Source organism: Salvelinus sp. IW2-2015, linkage group LG17 (assembly GCF_002910315.2).
Source record: "Salvelinus sp. IW2-2015 linkage group LG17, ASM291031v2, whole genome shotgun sequence".
Lineage (NCBI taxonomy): Eukaryota > Metazoa > Chordata > Actinopteri > Salmoniformes > Salmonidae > Salvelinus > Salvelinus sp. IW2-2015.
Genome location: NC_036857.1, coordinates 21,325,760 through 21,345,097, shown reverse-complemented (window position 1 = coordinate 21,345,097; position 19,338 = coordinate 21,325,760). Strand labels below are relative to the sequence as shown.

Here is a 19,338-nt window from a genome sequence, read left to right as displayed (position 1 = left end):
ATTTCTTACGCTCTTCAAAAATGAAATACGTTTGTATTCAACGTGTGCCTTGCACAAACGTGTGTGTTCGTATTCAGTGTCTGACTGTCAAACCTCAGATGGACAAAAAAAAGGTAAGCGGGGTCAAACGTTTGACTCCGCCCACATTGAGTCCGGCCCCGCCGTTTGACTCCGCCTACATTGAGCCCTGCCCGAACCGCACACTGCAGTCAGGGGTACTTGGAGAGTGAGAAGTCAGGCCTTTCATATCTGCATGTTATTTATTTTCTGTAAGCAGGTACCAAGTTCATTGGTCAAGTTCCGTTAAAGCAATTGTAAACTATACCGGTATATTTTTACGCATTGGTTTCGCCGTTTTTTCTTAGAATGGCCTGCAAAAAAGTGAGTACTACACTGGGCCGTGCATTATGGCAAAACGGTAGCAGGACACCACCTCTTTCAAGATCTTCGAAAATTATAAACTTTTCAACAAGCAGGGAATTGAAAAGTGGAGAGAATAAATGTAAAGATCAAAGCTGTGAATCAAATGGCAGGTCGGCGGCGATGCCTTTACCTGCGGCTTGCTCCTCTACACCTGCCGCTCAAAGACATCAGGTTGGGGGCAAGAAGGTTCCCGAGGAGCTGTTGACAGTGTCTGGACGATCTTACTCCTCCACCGCCCCAAAAGCAGATCATAGGACGTATTTATGGGCACGTTATAATGAGATGAAACGGCTTGTGCACGGTAAGTAGTAGACTGACCTCACAGTTGTCCTTTGTCATATTTCCTCCCCCCAAACGTACTGCAAATTGAGAAATCATGTGAATAAACTGAATAACAATAAGAAATGATACTATGAAACAAAGAAATTATATAAAGAATGATAGCAAATAGCTTTGGAGCACCTTAAATTAATTTTTGGGCAAAAAGTCAAACTCTGCTCCATCATTCATTGAATCAGATGGCTCATTCATTACGAAACAAAATGATACTATGAAACAAATAAATTATATAAAGAATGATAGCAAAAAGCTTTGGAGCACCTTAAATTAAATTTTGGGCAAAAAGTCAAACTCTGCTCCATCATTCATTGAATCAGATGGATCATTCATTACAAAACCCATTTATATTGCCAATTACTTTAATAATTTGGCGAGATTAGCAAATGTATGCATGACATGCCAGCAACAAACGCTGACACTACACATCCAAGTATAACTGATGAAATTATGAAAGAGAAGCATTGTCATTTTGAATTCTGTAAAGTGAGTGTGGAGGAGGTGAAAAAATTGTCTATCAACAATGACAAGCCACCAGGGTCTGACAACTTGGATGGAAAATTACTGAGGATAACGGACGATATGGCCACTCCTGTTTGTCATATCTTCAATTTAAGCCTACAAGAAAGTGTGTGCCCTCGGGCCTGGAGGGAAGCCAAAGTAATTCAGCTACCCAAGAATAGTAAAGCCCCCTTTACTGGCTCAAATAGCTGACCAATCAGCCTGTTACCAACCCTTAGTAAACTTTTGGGAAAAAATGGTGTTTGACCAGTTAAAATGCTATTTTACTGTAAACAAATTGACATCAACCTTTCAGCATTGCTTTTGGAAAGTACATTCAACAAGCACAGTGCTTACACAAATGACTGATGATTGGCTGAGAGAAATGGATGATAAAAAGATTGTGGGAGCTGTTTTGTTAGACTTCAGTGCGGCTTTTGACATACATTATCGATCATAGTCTGCTGATGGAAAAATGTATGTGTTATGGCTTTACACCCCTGCTATATTGTGGATAAAGAGTTACCTATCTAACAGAACACAGAGGGTGTTCTTTAATGGAAGCCTCTCCAACATAATCCAGGTTATATCAGGAATTACCCAGGGCATCTTTCTAGGCCCCTTACTTTTCKCAATCTTTACTAATGACATGCCAGTGTGTCTATGTATGCGGTTGACTCAACACTATACACATCAGCTACTACAGCGACTGAAATCACTGCAACACTTAACAAAGAGCTGCAGTTAGTTTCAGAATGGGTGGCAAGGAATAAGTTAGTCCTAAATATAAAAAATATATAAAAGCATTGTATTTGGGACAAATCATTCACTAAACCATAAACCTCAACTAAATCTTTAATAAATAATGTGGAAATTGAGAAAGTTGAGATGACTACACTGCATGGAGTAACCCTGGATTGTAAACTGTCATGGTCAAAACATGCTGATACAACAGTAGCTAAGATGGGGAGAAGTCTGCCCATAATAAAATGTTGCTCTGCCTTTTTAACAACACTATCAACAAGGCCCTAGTTTTGTCAGTTGTGTGGTCAGTTGCCACAAAGAGAGACCTCGGAAAATTACAATCAGCTCAGAACAGGGCAGCGCGGCTGGCCCTTGGGTGTAGACAGAGAGCTAACATTAATAATATGCATGTAGATCTCTCATGGCTCAAAGTGGAGGAGAGATTGACTTTATCAGTACTTGTTTTTGTAAGAAGTGTTGACATGCTGAATGCACCGAGCTGTCTGTTTAAACTACTAGCACACAGCTCAGACACCCATGCATACCCCACAAGACATGCCACCAGAGGTCTCTTCACAATCCACAAGTCCAGAACAGACTATGGGAGGCGCACAGTACTACATAGAGCCATGACTACATGGAACTCTATTCCACATGAGGTAACTGATGCAAGCAGTAGAATGAGATTTAAAAAACAGATAAAAATACACCTTATGGAACAGGGGGGTCTGTGAAGAGACACACAGGTACAGGCACACATACACATGATAAGACACGCACTCTACAAACACGTACACATGGATTTTGTATTGTAGATATGTGGTTGTAGAGTAGTGGCCTGAGGGAACACACTTAATGTGTTGTGAAAAGTGTTATGAAATGTTATATTTTAAATTGTATATAACTGCCTTCATGTTGCTGGACCCCAGGAAGAGTAGCTGCTGCCTTGGCAGGAACTAATGGGATCCATAATAAACCCCAGGAAGAGTAGCTGCTGCCTTGGCAGGAGCCAATGGGGATCCTTAATAAATACAAACTACAAATACGCTCAATGTCGGCAGGGTAAACTTCAAAGGATTCCCATAATGTGTGATGTGCGTACACTTATACTGATGGGTGCTGATGGGGAGTGATTCAGTATTACTCCCCATCTGCTACTGATGTGAGTCTTGTCATGTCCTGGTTGAAGACATTACTGTATGCACAGGGATTACATGAGTTCATCCTCTTCTAGACCAGTGCTGTAACAGTTCATCCCTTCCCTAGGTTTGAAAGTGGGTCAAGCATGACAGCTGGATGGCAATCCTGTCATTGGTCTTGTTCTGAAAAAATGAAAGTCAGCCAAATTGTTGTAACCAACATACTCTATAATTCTACAGGCTATATTCAAAAAACGATCTCAGAACCCAAACCCCTACAGGACAGGCCATGGTCTCTGACACACTCTTTCTCATTTACTCACTAGCCATATGGTTGCATATTCTGATTCATTATCTACTCCTTCTTTAGATTGTCATCATTATGTCAGCACACAAACACATAGCCATAACCTCCACTATAAAGACATAAGAAGGATCGGACTTGGTAATGTAGGTAGAGTTAGAGGAGAGACACAAATCTGAGAATGAGGTTACAAGCCAGATATGGTCAATCTATCACGTTGACGGCCAGCTGCTGTCACTTGTCTCATCCAAAAGTCCTTGGCCCACTTATCTGTCATAGACAGCTAAAAATGAAACATGGTAGCGTCGTCATATTCCAGGGATTTAGTGATAGATTGGGAAACCGTTGGGTGATCCTCTTTTTAATCGGAGTCTGTGTGTTTGCTGTGTGGCTGTTATGATTGCTCTGGAAGAACCGGGTTGTAAACACGCAGAGCAATACACAAATAGACACTGACCATGTTTCCATAAAATATTTTTTTGCGAGTAAAGTACATGTCGGATAAAACATTTAATGACACGCCTGATTGAAACAACATTTTCCGACAAACTTTCCAAATGTCGACAAAACAAAGTASGCTAGACAAGGTTTTTTTTTTGTGTCGGTTAAATGAATTATGCGAGAAATGTTGGTGGAAACGCGTTTGTGCAAATATTGTTATAATAACCATCATATCGAAATGAACTTGGAGTCACACTATGACATGTTGTGCGGTCCTCCCAGTGAAGTTTATCATAATTGATTTCATCTCTAGCCTAATAAACCACATACTTTGCTGATGAGTTGTAGTGATGAGCTTGACGCCCCTTTCCAATAAATATCGAGGGTCTTATTCTGGTGACAYGATAATCGATGCTTGGCTGCWGTTTGACAAATAAAAATAATCTCGCTCTTTTGTCCATAATAATAATCTGATCATGTAGGCTATCTGTGCTCTGTAGCCAACAAAGCGCAKATAGCGCTGTTGGTTAGAGCGCACGTGCCAATACCAGACTGGGCACACTCGCTATAAAACATTGTGAGAAAACCATCAGTAGAGTTGAAAATTCGATGSAAACCCATTTAACTTGTAATTTTTTATTCGTTCCATGGGAATTTTCCCTCAAAAGGTATTTGCATGTGCGCTAGGCCTAGGTCATCACACACAGCCTTTTATTCGCAACAAGTCATTTTGATGGAAACATCTCTGGTGGGAAAATACGCACATTGTTTTTATGCTGATTTTAGAATATTCACATGAAAATCAGGGATTTTGCTAAATTTTTAGGTCCAGTGATTTAGATTACAAACACATTTGGCTGTTTGTTTATGTGTGTGTGCAAAAGTTAATTTCCCTCTAAATCCTGTTCAGTGTTTCACATTTCTTACCCCCTATGATTTCCCTGTAATCCTGTTGTTGCTTGCCTCACTAAGCTCAGTACTTTGCTTCAGGTACAGTGTACTCCTGCTGTACAATTGGCATCATCTAAAAAAACATTAGTGCTTAACATTGAAGTCCCAAATGGTATAAAGCTGTAGTTATGTCATCTCTGATGCCATAAACATAGTATCAGTCTATTATGTTGTCTCTCTATTACAATGTATGTCTCTGTGCTGTCTCTTTCCAGACCTGATCCCACCAAGTGTGTGTAACCTGCTCAACTCCTCCACTATCTACGCCAACAACGAGGTCAGCCTAGCGGAGGTAGACATCTATGGGTTTGACTATGACTACACCCTGGCCCTCTACTCCGATGCCCTCAACACTATGATCTACAACACTGCCCGAGACCTCCTCATCGAGCACTTCAAGGTGTGTGTTCTCTAACTAACCCGCCAATAGACTAGCACATATTGTATATTCAGTTCTCCTGATAATTCCATGTAAGAGTACATTTGTGTGCCCTTCTAATCTGAGCATCTTCTGCTGTTGTTTGACAGTACCCTGAAGGTATCCGCAAATATGACTACATCCCCAACTTTGCTGCACGGGGTCTTCACTATGATATTCAAAAGGTAATAAAGCAGTTCTGCCCCTCTTTTAAACATCCAATCTCAAGGTACARTGCGTTTACAGTACTATATGTTTTGTCTTCCCCCAGGGCCTCCTGATGAAGATAGATGCTTTCCATTACATTCAGCTGGGGACTGTGTATCGGTGAGTTCTGTTTGTGGTTGGTGAATAACACTCTGCAATGTCAGTCAGTGTACTAAAACTGTGTTGACTCTATAGGGGGCTGAACCCAGTTCCAGATGAGGAGGTCCTGAGGCTCTATGGGGGGACGCACCATGTCCCCCTGCACCAGGTCAGCGGCTTCTATGGAAAGGTCAGTCACTGTGTCCTTGAAGAATACATTACCTCCAGGGTTGCCTGTTAAAATATTCACTCTGAGTGCATTGACAGGATCAAGGTATTTTGTTTTAATCTGCCGCCAACAGTTATGAGGACAGGTCCTACTTAAAATGACATTACCTTTAGACGCATACAAAGCTCTCCCTCGCCCTCCATTTGGCAAATCTGACCATAACTCTATCCTCCTGATTTCCGGGCTCTAACCCGGAAGCTTATAAGAAATCCCGCTATCCCGCTATGCCCTCCGACGAACCATCAAACAGGCAAAGCATCAATAAAGGACTAAGATCGAATCATACTACACCGGCGCCGACGCTCGTCGGATGTGGCAGGGCTTGCAAACTATTACAGACTACAAAGGGAAGCACAGCCGAGAGCTGCCCAGTGACACGAGCCTACCAGATGAGCTAAATAACTTCTATGCTCTCTTCGAGGCAAGTAACACTGAAACATGCATGAGAGCAACAGCTGGTCCGGACGACTGTGATCACGCTCTCTGCAGCCGATGTGAGTAAGACCTTTAAACAGGTCAACATTCACAATGCCGCTGGGCCAGACGGATTACCAGGACGTGTACTCCGAGCATGCGCTGACCAACTGGCAAGTGTCTTCACTGACATTTGCCAGTAATATCAACATTTTTCAAGCAGACCATCGTAGTCCCTGCCTAAATGACTACTGACCAGGAGCACTCACGTCTGTAGCCATGAAATGCTTTGAAAGGCTGGTCATGTATCACATCAACACCATTATCCCAGAAACCCTAGACCCACTCCAATTTGCATACCACACCAACAGATCCACAGATGATGCAATCTCTATTGTACTCCACACTGCCCTTTCCCATCTGGACAAAAGGAACACCTATGTGAGAATGCTATTCACTGACTACAACTCAGCGTTCAACACCATAGTGCCCTCAAAGCTCATCACTGAGCTATGGACCCTGGGACTAAACACCTCCCTCTGCAACTGGATCCTGGACTTCCTGACGGGCCGCCCCCAGGTGGTAAGGGTAGGTAGCAACATATCCGCCACGCTGATCCTCAACACAGGGGCCCCTCAGGGGTGCGTGCTCAGTCCCCTCCTGTCCTCCCTGTTCACTCATGACTGCACGGCCAGGCACGATTCCAACACCCTCATTAAGTTTGCTGATGACACAACAGTGGTAGGCCTGATCACCGACATTGATGAGACAGACTATAGGGAGGAGGTCAGAGACCTGATCGTGTGATGCAAGGACAACAACCTCTCCCTCAACGTGATCAAGACAAAGGAGATGATTGTGGACTACAGGAAAAGAAAGACCGAGCACGCCCCCATTCTCATCGACGGGGCTGTAGTGGAGCAGGTTGAGAGCTTCAAGTTCCTTGGCGTCCACATCAACAACAAACTAACATGGTCCAAGCACACCAAGACAGTTGTGAAGAGGGCACGACAAAACCTATTCCCCCTCAGGTGACTAAAAAGATTTGGCATGGGTCCTCAGATCCTCAAAAGTTTCTACGGCTGCACCATCGAGAGCATCCTGACGGGTTGCATCACTGCCTGGTATGGCAACTGCTCGGCCTCCGACTGCAAGGAACTACTGAGGGTAGTGTGTACGGCCCAGTACATCACGAGGGCCAAGCTTCCTGCCATCCAGGACCTCTATACCAGGCGGAGTCAGAGGAAGGCCCTAAAAATTGTCRAAGGCTCCAGCCACCCTAGTCATAGAACAGCTAATCAAATGGCTACCGAGACTATTTGCATCCCCCCCTTCTTTGCTACTGTCACTCTCTGTTATTATCTGTGCTTAGTCACTTTAATAACTCTACCTATATGTACATATTACCTCAATTACCTCGATACCGGTGCCCCCGAATATTGACTCTGTACCGGTACCCCCTGGATAWAGCCCCACTATTGTTATTTACTGCTGCTCTTGAATTATTTGTTATTCTTATCTCTTACTTTTTTGTTGTTGTTATATTTTCTTAAAACTGCATTGTTGGTTAAGGGCTTATAAGTAAGCATTTACTGTATTCAGCGCATGTGACTAATAACATTTGATTTGTTATAAGCATTGTAATTTGTAAGCTCGACTTTTGTCATTACTCTTTTAGCAACTGACAAGCAACATTTCACTAATCAAGTAAAAGAGCTAATCTGCTACAGGATGTTAACGTTAAAACCCTTTTGTAGTTTGTTTGTAATTACAGGTTATTATTGGACAAATCTTAATACATCTCTAGATGTGGTCTGACAGTCTGACTGTGGCATAGTGTTTGTTCATCAGGTTCAGTCTGTAGGGCCAGGGGCTTTGATGTTTTCACACAGGTTCACATTCTTTACATTCTTCTACATTGAATGTGGGGCTGTGGAGGGAGCACACCATGCCTCCCCTGCCTTCTAATCTTCCATCACAAACATACGCCCACTACCCACAATCCTCTGGGTCTGGCGCTCCCTGTCTTTATAAATTAGGGATTAGCTCTGTGTACAGGCCTTGCTCCCTGTGGACACTGGTTTAATTTTTTCCTCCATGGAAGGTAACTGGTTCTAAACATGGTGCCTCATTTGAGCTAGAAGCATTAGGTGGTAATATAATGTTTATAAATAAGTATTTCATGTACATTTTGAAACCGCATTTCTCTAATCACACCCAATTTAGAGTCATGGTAATACTGTATATGTTTTATAAGCATACAATAAGCAAATGATTTATCATCCATAGGGACCCAAGGTTAAGCAGTTCATGGACATCTTCTCCATCCCAGAGATGACCCTCCTGGCTGTGGCCAATGATTTCTTCATCTCCAACGACATCGAGTACGATCCCGAGCACCTCTACAAAGACGTTTCAGTGAGTGTCTCAGCACACGCTCATGCCATTTATCACCTTGTGTAATGTTCTTTCCCTCCCTCTTGCTGGTTTTCCAAACCCTCTGCCAGGTTAATTTGACCGTTTGGACACAGTGGGGGTTTTCAGCACCAGGTTCAGATCTCTGTCCTCCTCCTAGAGAGAGGTTGCCAGGGATTCAGACATGTGGACTAATGAACAATAGCTGTTCTCATTCCACACTGGGGTCAAAGGGTTTAGATTACAGTTTGTCCTTTTCAGATTCACTTTGTCTGCCAGAAGAAACAGAAGTGATCTAGCTCTGACTTTATCCTCCCTCGTCCTTTTTGTAACCAAGCTCTTCTGCCTGTTAGACTGGGTTGGAGTAGAGAGTGTGATATTCAGAACCTGACTATATGCACTATGAGCATGTTGAATTTATCCTTATCTGTAGGTACATGTTGTAACTGCATTTAAGTAGATTCATTGGCAGTTGTTATTTGCATAATGCATAATGTATGTTATTTTTATCCTCAGGAAGCCATTGGAATGGTTCACATCAAAGGCTACATGTACAAATGGATCATGCAAGATCTGGGTGAGCGATGTTGGATTCTGTTTGTGGTCCAGCCAAATACCTTATTTTCAGAAGACTGCAGAATGTTAAAGTTTTACATGTTGTTGTTTTTGTTAATGTTGTTATTTTTCCCCTTATTTCACATCCATAGAGAAGTACATTTTGGGAGGGGATGAGACTTATGCTGTTCTGCATCGCCTGGTCAGCCACGGGAAGAAACTGTTCCTCATCACCAACAGCCCCTTCAGCTTTGTGTGAGTGTCCATCTGAGGATGAAGACCCAGGGTCATGTTGGTTTGAATGACGTATTGATTGGTTGGTAAATTGACCACAATTACGATGGATCGTGGAAGAGGATGAGTCATTCTCCTAATGTCAATTACTTGTTTTCATGGTTACCCAACATGATTGACAGAGGAAGCACAAACACTGACGTATCATTCAGTCAGAACACTATTGACGAATGGGAAGAGTGGGCAGAAGCACTCACAGTCAGTCTGCACAGTRTATTTTGGTGAATGGAATGAGCCACACCTCTGTTGCTTTCTCTGTAAGATTGGTCCAATCCACAGGAGGTTGGTGGCACCTTAATTGGGGAGCATGGGCTCGTGGTAATGGCTGAAGTGGAATAAGTGGAATGGCATCAAATATATCAAACACATAGTTTCCATGTGTTTGATGCCATTCCATTCACTCCGTTCCAACCATTATTATGAGCTGTCCTCCCCTCAGCAGCCTCCTGTGGTCCAGTCACTCTGATGTCTCTGATTGTAGGGATAAAGGCATGAGGTACATGGTTGGGAAGGACTGGAGGGACTTCTTTGACGTGGTCATCGTTCAGGCAGACAAACCACACTTCTTCAATGACTGTGTCAAGTGAGTATGGAGTGTTCTTGTTGACCAGGTTGTCATGTGTTTATTGGGACCATATTCAATTTGCTCGCCAATGTTGCCCCTTTTACAGACCATTTAGACGCCTGGATGGAAATGGTGACCTCCAGTGGGACAAAATAAACAGTCTGGACAAAGGACAGATCTACAAACAAGTGTGTACACCTTCAATATTAAACTACAAATCTCATGACCTCATCTCCCCCTTAACAGAATACTGAGACATTTAGTTTGTGTTTCAGGGAAACCTGTACGACTTCCTGAGGCTGACAGGCTGGAGAGGGTCCAGTGTGCTATACTTTGGAGACCATCTCTACAGTGACTTGGCTGTGAGTGACTATTTTATCTTGCTATGATTGAAAAATATGATTTGGTTACAAAATCAAAGGACCATTCAAATAGATAGAAAACTCAGTTTCCAGGTTGGTAGTAACCACTACAGCAATGTCCGTCCAAAACAATGAGGRGACAGTATTTCCAGTTTAGGGGTTTTTAATGGACAGAAAGGATCCACACATACACACATACACACACAGGTCTGACCACTCTTGAAACTGACAGATGTGGTTCTGTAAGGGAAATAATAAAAACATAGACTCTAGCCATGCAGCAGGAAAATATGCCTATCTGTCTACTAAACAGGCTTGTGGCTATCACCACAAATGAAAAACACTAACAAATGGCTAATGCTACTAGGCATGCTAACATACTAATGCATTCTCAATGTAAATGCTAAAGCTAGCACTAAGGCTAGCGGGAGCGCCGAGCTAGCTAACAAACTCAACATAAATGTCAAAATACAACAACAGGCAATACTTAGCTTCAAAACCAACGGCCATAAAGATCTTAAGGCACTTACATTTTAGATGCATGCATAATAAAATGTTAGATAGCAAGGACATTGTCCACAAGAGGAAAAAGGTAGCAGAGTGAAAAAGGTGGTGCTTGTCAGGATGGAAAGCAATGTTATCTGGCTTATGCCCTGCCATGCTAGGGGTCCTAAATTAATTAACCTGAAGTCTTGGCAATAGAGGCTGCTGATTGGTTAATATAAGAATKACTGGGGTGACCTTGGTCAAAAAGAAAACTAAAGGTGGTTAGGGTCTGAAAACTGCCTGACTAAACTAACCAGAAGGGAGTGCTACAAAGCTGGCCGTTTTTTTCAGCCGCCCCCAAATGTGGGGCCAGCTAAAGGTMAGTAACTTCTTGAGGAAGGGTGGACAGCTGGATAAGCCGAGCGACAGGCCTGACGTAGGTTCTGTCTTTGACTTGGATCTCCACTGTCCTCACTTTCCCGTCTGCTTCAGGGATAACTGACTTGACAGTTCCAATTTGCCAGAGCGCTCTAGAAGACTGATTGTCCACGATCATCACAACGCTCCCCACTGCAAGGTCTTCCTTCCCCCTGTGCCACTTTTGGCGGGCTGCTCTCCTCCCTTGAAATGTGTTCCTCAAWTGGACAAGATCTCAAAAGGGCTTGCCTCTGCGAGTGATGAAGCATCTCAAAAGCATCAGGAACAAATTTGTATCTATGTTCGACAATAGATCCACCTGTACAGATGATGACCCGTCTCTTTTAATTTCTTCGGCCAATCTTGATAACATACGGTCCAAAGCATTCCACACCTGTAGTATAGAAAGTCGGCTTGTAGAACTGCAGTTGGTCTGGAGGCAGGTCAGCCATCTTAGGTATATCTGTCTGGCCTCACCATGCTGGAAGTGACAGAATCCCCTCAGAATCCCTCAGAATCCAGATCCCTCGAAGTAGCTCGACAAACACCCTCTCTGGGCCTGGGTACTGCGGCTGCTTGTCATATTTCTTAATTAGTAGCCTTGTGACCGGATTACATCTCCGAAAGCGACCTCCAATACGGATCTTTCCGGTGTCGTTGTTGTACTCTGGGGCCAGAGTCACCAGACGGCTGCTCGGAGGAACTGGCTTTACCTGCTTCTAGTAGGGAGAGGTCCTCTGGGAAACTCTGACTGGGCATGTCAGAGAACTTTGAGTTAGGCTTGCTTGAAGTTGTCAGCTGAGGATCTTTTGGCACTACTGTCCGCCTCGTGTAGTGACTGCATTGTGGCTTCCACTAGCTCCTAAAAAGTGTCTTTACTGGGAAACATCAGGGAGAGACAACTTAGTGTCCGCTGACAGGAGTCCATATAAAGTAGGCTTCCACAGCCCCTGTTCTTCGTCAGGAGGTACTTTGTCAGGTCTTCTTAGCCAGGATGACTGTGCCTGCCATAGGAAGGGAGGACATTGACTCCAATGATTATGTTCTGAGAGCTGAGACAGTATCTTGCCGCGCATGATAGCATCAGCTGGATTGCTCTCTGTGTCCACGTAACGCCAGGCCTGGGGATCCGTGAGCTCCTCTATTTGTGCATGTCTTGTGCCCACAAATACTTTGTACCTGCTGGAGTCTGACTGGAGCCAGGTTAAGACTGTTGTAGAATCCGATCAGTATGTGATGTCATGGATCTCCAGGGTGAGTTATCTTCTGAGGGCCACTGCCAGCTGGGCACCGCTGAGTGCATCGCAGCGCTCGAGTCTTGTCATTTTGGAGCCACTCTTGATATTGCTGCAAGGAATGCCACCTAGACCCGCCCATTGGCATCTTCAGTGCGGAGGTATGCGTCAGCAACATACGCACGCTCTGAAACATCACTGAAGACATGGACACTTCTTGTGCTGTCTAGGAGGTCCATCTTGGCAGTGTGACCTGGGGCAAGTAAGCCATGCGTGGAGATTTTCAGGTAGATCTGGGTCATCCCAACCCCTTTTCTTCTCTCAGAGCCTCTGGACCATGGCGTTGGCCTGTGTGGTGAATGGTAGAGGTCTTCCGAAATGGACTTCGGGCTTTCCCACCTAGACCCGGTATGCGGAAATACTGTGAGTGAGTGACACTGGGAGCAGGGAGGACGGAGGAAGAGACAGCAGCCAACCAAGCTGACTCGTAATATAGTAGACGAATAGCTGCCACAGCTAGGTTATTTATCATCAAATATGATGGTGTAGTACCTGTTTTGACTGCATCAAACCCGGGAGAAACTAGTTAAGCTACCTAACGTTAGCTAGTTAGGCTAATTGAGGCTGCAGTGCATGCGCTTTCTCATCCTACAGTTACAAGTAAAAACAACAGAATATTAAGTAGCAGCCTACTTGTTGGCTCTTGGTCGTTGTAGCCTATCCTTCTCCTTTAACTTTTAATTCCGTCATTTTAATTTCATTTTCCATTGATTAGACTAGATATCACCTAAATTTTGCCMCACACAGAGGCTCTATGACTGTAGCCTATTGCCGCTTTGATGACTTATGATTGGCCAACAACAACAAGCTACACACGCCACGCTACACTCTCGAGAAAAGCAAGAGCAGCAGCATTAATGATAACCTTTTTCTCTCTCCCTCTTTCTACTGCAGCTGTCGCGTTCGGATCTGTACGGGCCCTTCCGGACAAGTCAGTTAAAATTATACATACCCAAGACCCGTGACAATCATATCAGATCTGACCCAGACCAGTGACAATTTTTAGAATTCTGGATCCGGACCTGGTCGGGTCCCGGATCAGGTCTCAGGTATTCGGGTCCAGATGTATTCGTGAAGACCTCTAGTGTATGGGATGATGAAGCTGAGTGGATCGTACTGGCTGGCAAGGATCCAATATATGTTGCGCATGRTGGGCCCAGCTTTCTCCATGTGACCATGCTTGTAGACCAGAGTGTCAGACAGACATTGCCATTGTAGTCCAAGAGTGCGCCCTTGGGGTTCCACACCATCCTGGGTGAACCAGAGCTCACAAAGAAGTACTGAACAGGCAGTGCTTCTCCCATGACCTTTCCCCCGGAGACTGGTACTGTACAGGCTTTGGCTTTGTCCTTTCTCTGCTCACCTCCGGGGAGGATGGTGGTGGTCTTGGGGAAAGACTGAACTGCATGCCATCTTCTTGCACTCTCACCTCGTACTCAAGCCACTCTGCCAGGTGAAGTAGGGTTGGAATGGGTGTCTTTGGAATACCTTGGTGTCATCACTGTCCATTAATCCTGCGATACGCTGGAGGGCAAGCTGGTGGGGCTGGCCAATTCAGTTCTGTGAGGGAATCCAAGGTGGTTCTGTATGGGTACGTGCTGTTGCTGTAGGAGTCTGCAATTAGCAACGCCTCTTCCAAATTCAGGTGGTCAACAAGTATATGAAACTCATTCTCGAGGGCTAACTCCCGTGGGTCTTCTTTGACGAAGTTGGGGATGTTAGGAGTTGGTTCCGGTAGGTGCGCGCCCAGCTGGGCGGAGAAGGTGTGCGTGCGGTAGTGGACAGGTGCGTGACAACTAAAATCAGGTGAGTAGTCGTGGCGATCAGGTGAGGGCTGATGACAGCGATCAGGTGTAGACTGACAGCGGCTGACGATGGCGATCAGGTGTGGCTGACAGTGGGGTTCAGGTGTATGCTGACGGCAGCAGCAGATGGCTGTTAGGTGTTGGCTGGCGACGACGGCGGTCAGGTGTCGGCTGGCGACGGCGGCGGTCAGGTGTAGGCTGGCGACGGTCAGGTGTTGGCTGGCGACGGCGGCGGTCAGGTGTAGGCTGGCGACGGTCAGGTGTAGGCGATGGCTCACGACAGTGAGGATTTGATTGAGTTGATGATGACAATGATGATGACTGGTTTGGGTCGGGGAGCTCTCTGATCCTGAGTTCTTCAATGAGCTGTTCAATCTTATCACGCTGCCTTTGTGACCTCAGTGTGTCCTCTCTGGTTGTCACCAGCTATGCCAGCTCAGGCTGACGTTGATCTTGATGACCTCGAGTCGGCGTGTGCCTGCTGTGGGGTGCTGGTGAGTTGGCAACCGATGAGAATGAGGCTCCATCCTCAATGTTGCGACGCAGCCTGGGAGGTGAATTGAACTGCTGGATACTCAAGCGGATGAGGTTAGCTCTTCCTAATAATTCCATTATCTCACACCTCAACTTGTCACTTTCCTCTTCAATTAGCTTCAGGCACGTTGCGAGCGTTCTGGAAGAAGAGTGGGTGCTTCTCTCATCTTTTGTAGGAGTTTAACTGCTGCTGGTCTGGTTGTGAGAGAAAGTAATTCCTCCCACAGCGACYTCTACTTGTGGTCCCTCGTTTGGGTGGTCTGTATGGTGTTCTCTTCCTTGACTCGTAGCTTACCTCATAATCGACTAGACGATTTGGAGAGCGAGTCTGATGGCGGGGACGAATTATTACTTGTGGAAGTTGTTCTCTGGTGACTGCCATCCTTGGGCTTTAGCAGGTATTGCTTCCGGCTCATAAAGTCCATATTTTTCAATGATGATAATGATAAACTAGGAACCAATATACAACACACATATTGAACTCCTATGAACCCAATTATAAAAAATTATTAAATGTGTGTTCATGCTGCCTGCTGAGAGGTGAAACCCAAGCTCACTCTTTGGTGAACAAAAGATTCTATTGTATTATATTCTTTCACTCACTAATTAAACCTTGGAAAATGTTTACTGTCCTTTACATGGTATTCTCCCTCTTCAAGGATCTGATGCTGCGTCATGGGTGGCGTACAGGAGCCATAGTGCCTGAGCTGGATCTGGAGACCAAGGTGGTGAACACAGAACAATATGCTCAGAGCCTCACATGGCTTCAGGCCCTCACAGGCCTGCTGGAACGCATGCAGGTACACTCCTCTGGGGAMTAGACACTGGCATGTTTTCCCTTCTCCCCATATTAACATACATACAAGGTATCTTTTGAATTCATTATTTGAATAAGGAGCTGTATCTGTACATCTTAAGTATGATTGTCAAGTTTTTCCCCATACAGTAGMTGACTCTTGTCATGTCCTTTTGTAGATGCATCGGGATTCACAGTCTAGGGAGGTTCTGCAGGATTGGCTGAAGGAGAGAGAGGAGCTCAGGTTGGTCAGATGGATTTAGTGGTACTGATTGAGTACCTTTTACTCTGGACAAGTGATTAGGATTTCATATCTACAGAGCCTGAAAATGACCCACTTGTATTTCTATTATCTCTTCCTCTCTTGTCCCTTTTTATTACAGACTAAGAACAAAGAACCTATTCAACCCCCAGTTCGGCAGTATCTTCCGCACCTGTCACAACCCCACCTACTTCTCCCGCCGCCTGTGTCGCTTCTCAGACGTCTACATGGCCTCCATCAGCTGTCTGCTGAACTACGACCTCTCCTACACCTTCTACCCCCGACGCACCCCTCTGCAGCACGAGGCGCCCCTGTGGATGGACCAGCTCTGCACTGGCTGCATGAAGACCCCCTTCCTAGAGGAGATGGCCCACATCCGCTGAGCCAACAATGGGTTCTCAGAACTGGGTTCTCAACATGGACATAAAAAAACAGCCCACTAGGGGGAACTGTAGATCAAATAAGCTTAGGTTATTGCTCTTACTGTAAGTGAACACTGTGAGTATTATCATGGCCTATATAGGAGTTACTCTGTGGCAGACCTGATGTAAGTTAACTAATCATAGACACGAAGGAATTTGTTTGCACTTTATAAACCTTAATCACTCTTCATTGTACATTATTAGTTATTAACTAATGGGTAACACCCATCTCTGTGATACTGGCACACAATACAGCTGGTTGCATTTGATGACCGGCATGCAAAGACAGACGAAGCATGTGCCCATAATGGACACTGTCTGTTCTATGGAGAAGACATAGCTAGTAATGTATGTTGTTCATTATGTATGTTGAAAATACCGTAGCTGCTTTTAAAACCTGTTTTTGTGCCTGTATACATTCAATAGAGTATATTAAAATATATTTGTCACTGATCTAACACGAGGCGGCTAGTAGTTTYATTTGTCATGATGTTGCATGTGTCGCCTATGATTGTTGATTGTCCATAAAATTGCTGAATGTCCATGAAATGGAATTATCCATCGTGAGAACTAAATGTATAAATCAAGAAATGGGTATGAACCTTTGAGGTAGGCATCTATTTGAATGAATTAGAGCTTTTCCCAAGTCTACCACTTCATCAGCTTCACATAGGCTAGGTCTAGGCTACTTACTATCATGAAAGCACTTTGCCAGGAAATGTTTCCGTAATGCATTTTTACATTTCATTTCACAGCTGTCATCAGTCAGAACTTCGAGAAAAGACAACGGTTCCACTGCCAAGAGCTGGCATATGTTCTTGAAGCTCCTAGTATGATATAAACTGAAGGCATAGGCTATTTTGCACATTTTTCTTCATAATGATCTCATTGGCTGGTGGTTGCACGTCGCTAGGCAGCACCTCACCACCAGCGTGGTACCAGTGCCACCTCAGCTGCGCACGAGACAGACCAAGCAAGCTCGCAAACTCCTGGCTGCCACTCCTGTCAAAGAAAGAGGTAAGCAGAAAAACATGCATGTTTGATACTTATTTAAAGATTTATTGCGTATTGAATCTGGTTTATTAGGATACATACTCGTTTGAGAGTGTTTGTGTAGTTAAAACGGGCATGGAGTGAGAATTTGAAAGTGAACATGTTTGAACATTGAAATTGTTTAGTTTTTTGCGACATTTCTTGGTCAGTTGTTTTCACTTGTTTCAATAGATCGCAAGAACATTTCCATAGAAGCCATGGAGCCAAGTTGTATTCATATAGCCACTAAATATCATGCTATTTCTAAGACTGAGTGTATGTATTGTAGCAAAGGAGAATGGGAGTCGCAGTTCTTTGAATCTTTTCTGCCACAGAGGAGAAAGCTAAGAGAAATACACATTTTAAAGCTGAATTTAAAGGTACTAAATGTAACAATTAAACTATTGTTGTCAAATTGACTGGGGCTAGAAAATATTTTGTTGTCGAATTCACTGGTCTGTTGTTGAGTTGACAACAAGAGATTTGTTGGCCCCAGTCAATTTGACAACAAGAGCCAGTCTGTTGACCAATAAGAAGGCTGCACCATTAGAATGCAATTTGGTATGGAGCTAAATATTTGTGGGGGTAAAATGTTGTGAAACACTATCATTCCACTATTACTGTAGATGCTTCAAGGACATTTTCTGAAATTACATTGCAAAAATATTGCATGTAGCATTAGTGTCAGAGGAATGTAAACAACAACAACTTGATGAAAACACATACATCAGGGTGTGGTTTAGGAAGTTGCCTGCCAGTAAACCAATATAAGGAGGAGCTGTCACAAGCAGAACTCTCAATAGCAGAGGCATTTTCTTCCCCGATTTAATTCCCCAAGACTCTTTCTGTAGTTACCCAGCTGGTGTATCTGTCAGAATGTGTTGTTCACATTAGCCTTTTAATTGTGTCCCGTGTCGGTTAAATTGATGCGTAGGTTATCTCCTCTGACATGTATGATGTATTGATTGATATTCTCCTTGTCTCAGCTGTTCTAAGGGAATTGACCCTGTCATGGAGCTGACAGGGGCTGTACATCATGGAACTAAACTGGCTTATAGGCCATTCATCATGTTCACCAAAGCCAGTTGGGGGGTCCGGGGGCATCCTCCCCTGGCAAAATTAATTTCAACAGCTAAATGCATGAATCTGGTGCACTTTGAAATTAACATTGAGAGATTAGATGTGCAGTAATTATAATCCATAGAGCAGCTTTAAGTGATACAGTCTGTTGTGTGCTCACTCCTACTCTGCCTCTCTCCATCACTTTCTCTATGTCGTCTGTTGCGGTCCCTCGTGTCTGCCCTCTTCTGTTGCTGTCTCTTGTCTATCCTCCTCTCTCGTCTTGCCCTGGTTGTAAAACGTGTAAAAGTAAACAATTGTTTTAATAGTTATTTTAAAGGCTTTTTCACCTCACCTGTAAATTCTTTGTAAACCATGTTTTACTTTTTCACTGTCTGTATTTCACCTGTTTTAATTTGTGCAAATAAATAAAATGAAATAGAATCTATAGAACAGCTTGAAGTGATACAGTCTAATGTGTGCTCAATACACCTCTGTTCTCTCTCCATCTCTTGTGCCACTTTCTCTTGATTCATTAAGAAATGCTAGCGACCATGACTGAATTCAAACGTGAGTTGGTTTCGGGGTGTGATTTGATGTGGGTGTCTCGTCTGTGTGTGTGTGTTCGCACATGGGAAGAGTTAGCCAAATGATTTAGCCAATTAGCTTCAGCCTGCTGGTGTGCAACCTGACTGACTCTCCGGGGCTATGTTAGGGACCGTCAATAACTTACACAATGTAAATGGGACAATATCTTTTCGTTGTCTCATTAAATGTTTTCAATATTTTATATGAATTTCTACAATTTATCGTTGGTTTGAGGTTTTTAAGTC

At 44.0% G+C, this 19,338-nt stretch overlaps 1 protein-coding gene across 1 annotated transcript; it reads left to right on the top strand.

The window, feature by feature from the left end:
• The first annotated feature begins 163 nt into the window (after positions 1–163).
• LOC111976233 (5'-nucleotidase domain-containing protein 2) lies at positions 164–16,872 on the top strand. Its single transcript, XM_024004983.2, has 14 exons — positions 164–724; positions 5,055–5,239; positions 5,368–5,442; positions 5,529–5,584; positions 5,660–5,753; positions 8,496–8,624; positions 9,138–9,198; positions 9,329–9,431; positions 9,952–10,053; positions 10,142–10,223; positions 10,311–10,397; positions 15,594–15,734; positions 15,910–15,974; positions 16,114–16,872. The coding sequence occupies exons 1-14, from the start codon at positions 367–369 to the stop codon at positions 16,373–16,375; spliced, it is 1,800 nt and encodes a 599-aa protein (XP_023860751.1). The 5' UTR covers positions 164–366; the 3' UTR covers positions 16,376–16,872.
• Positions 16,873–19,338: the final 2,466 nt, after the last annotated feature.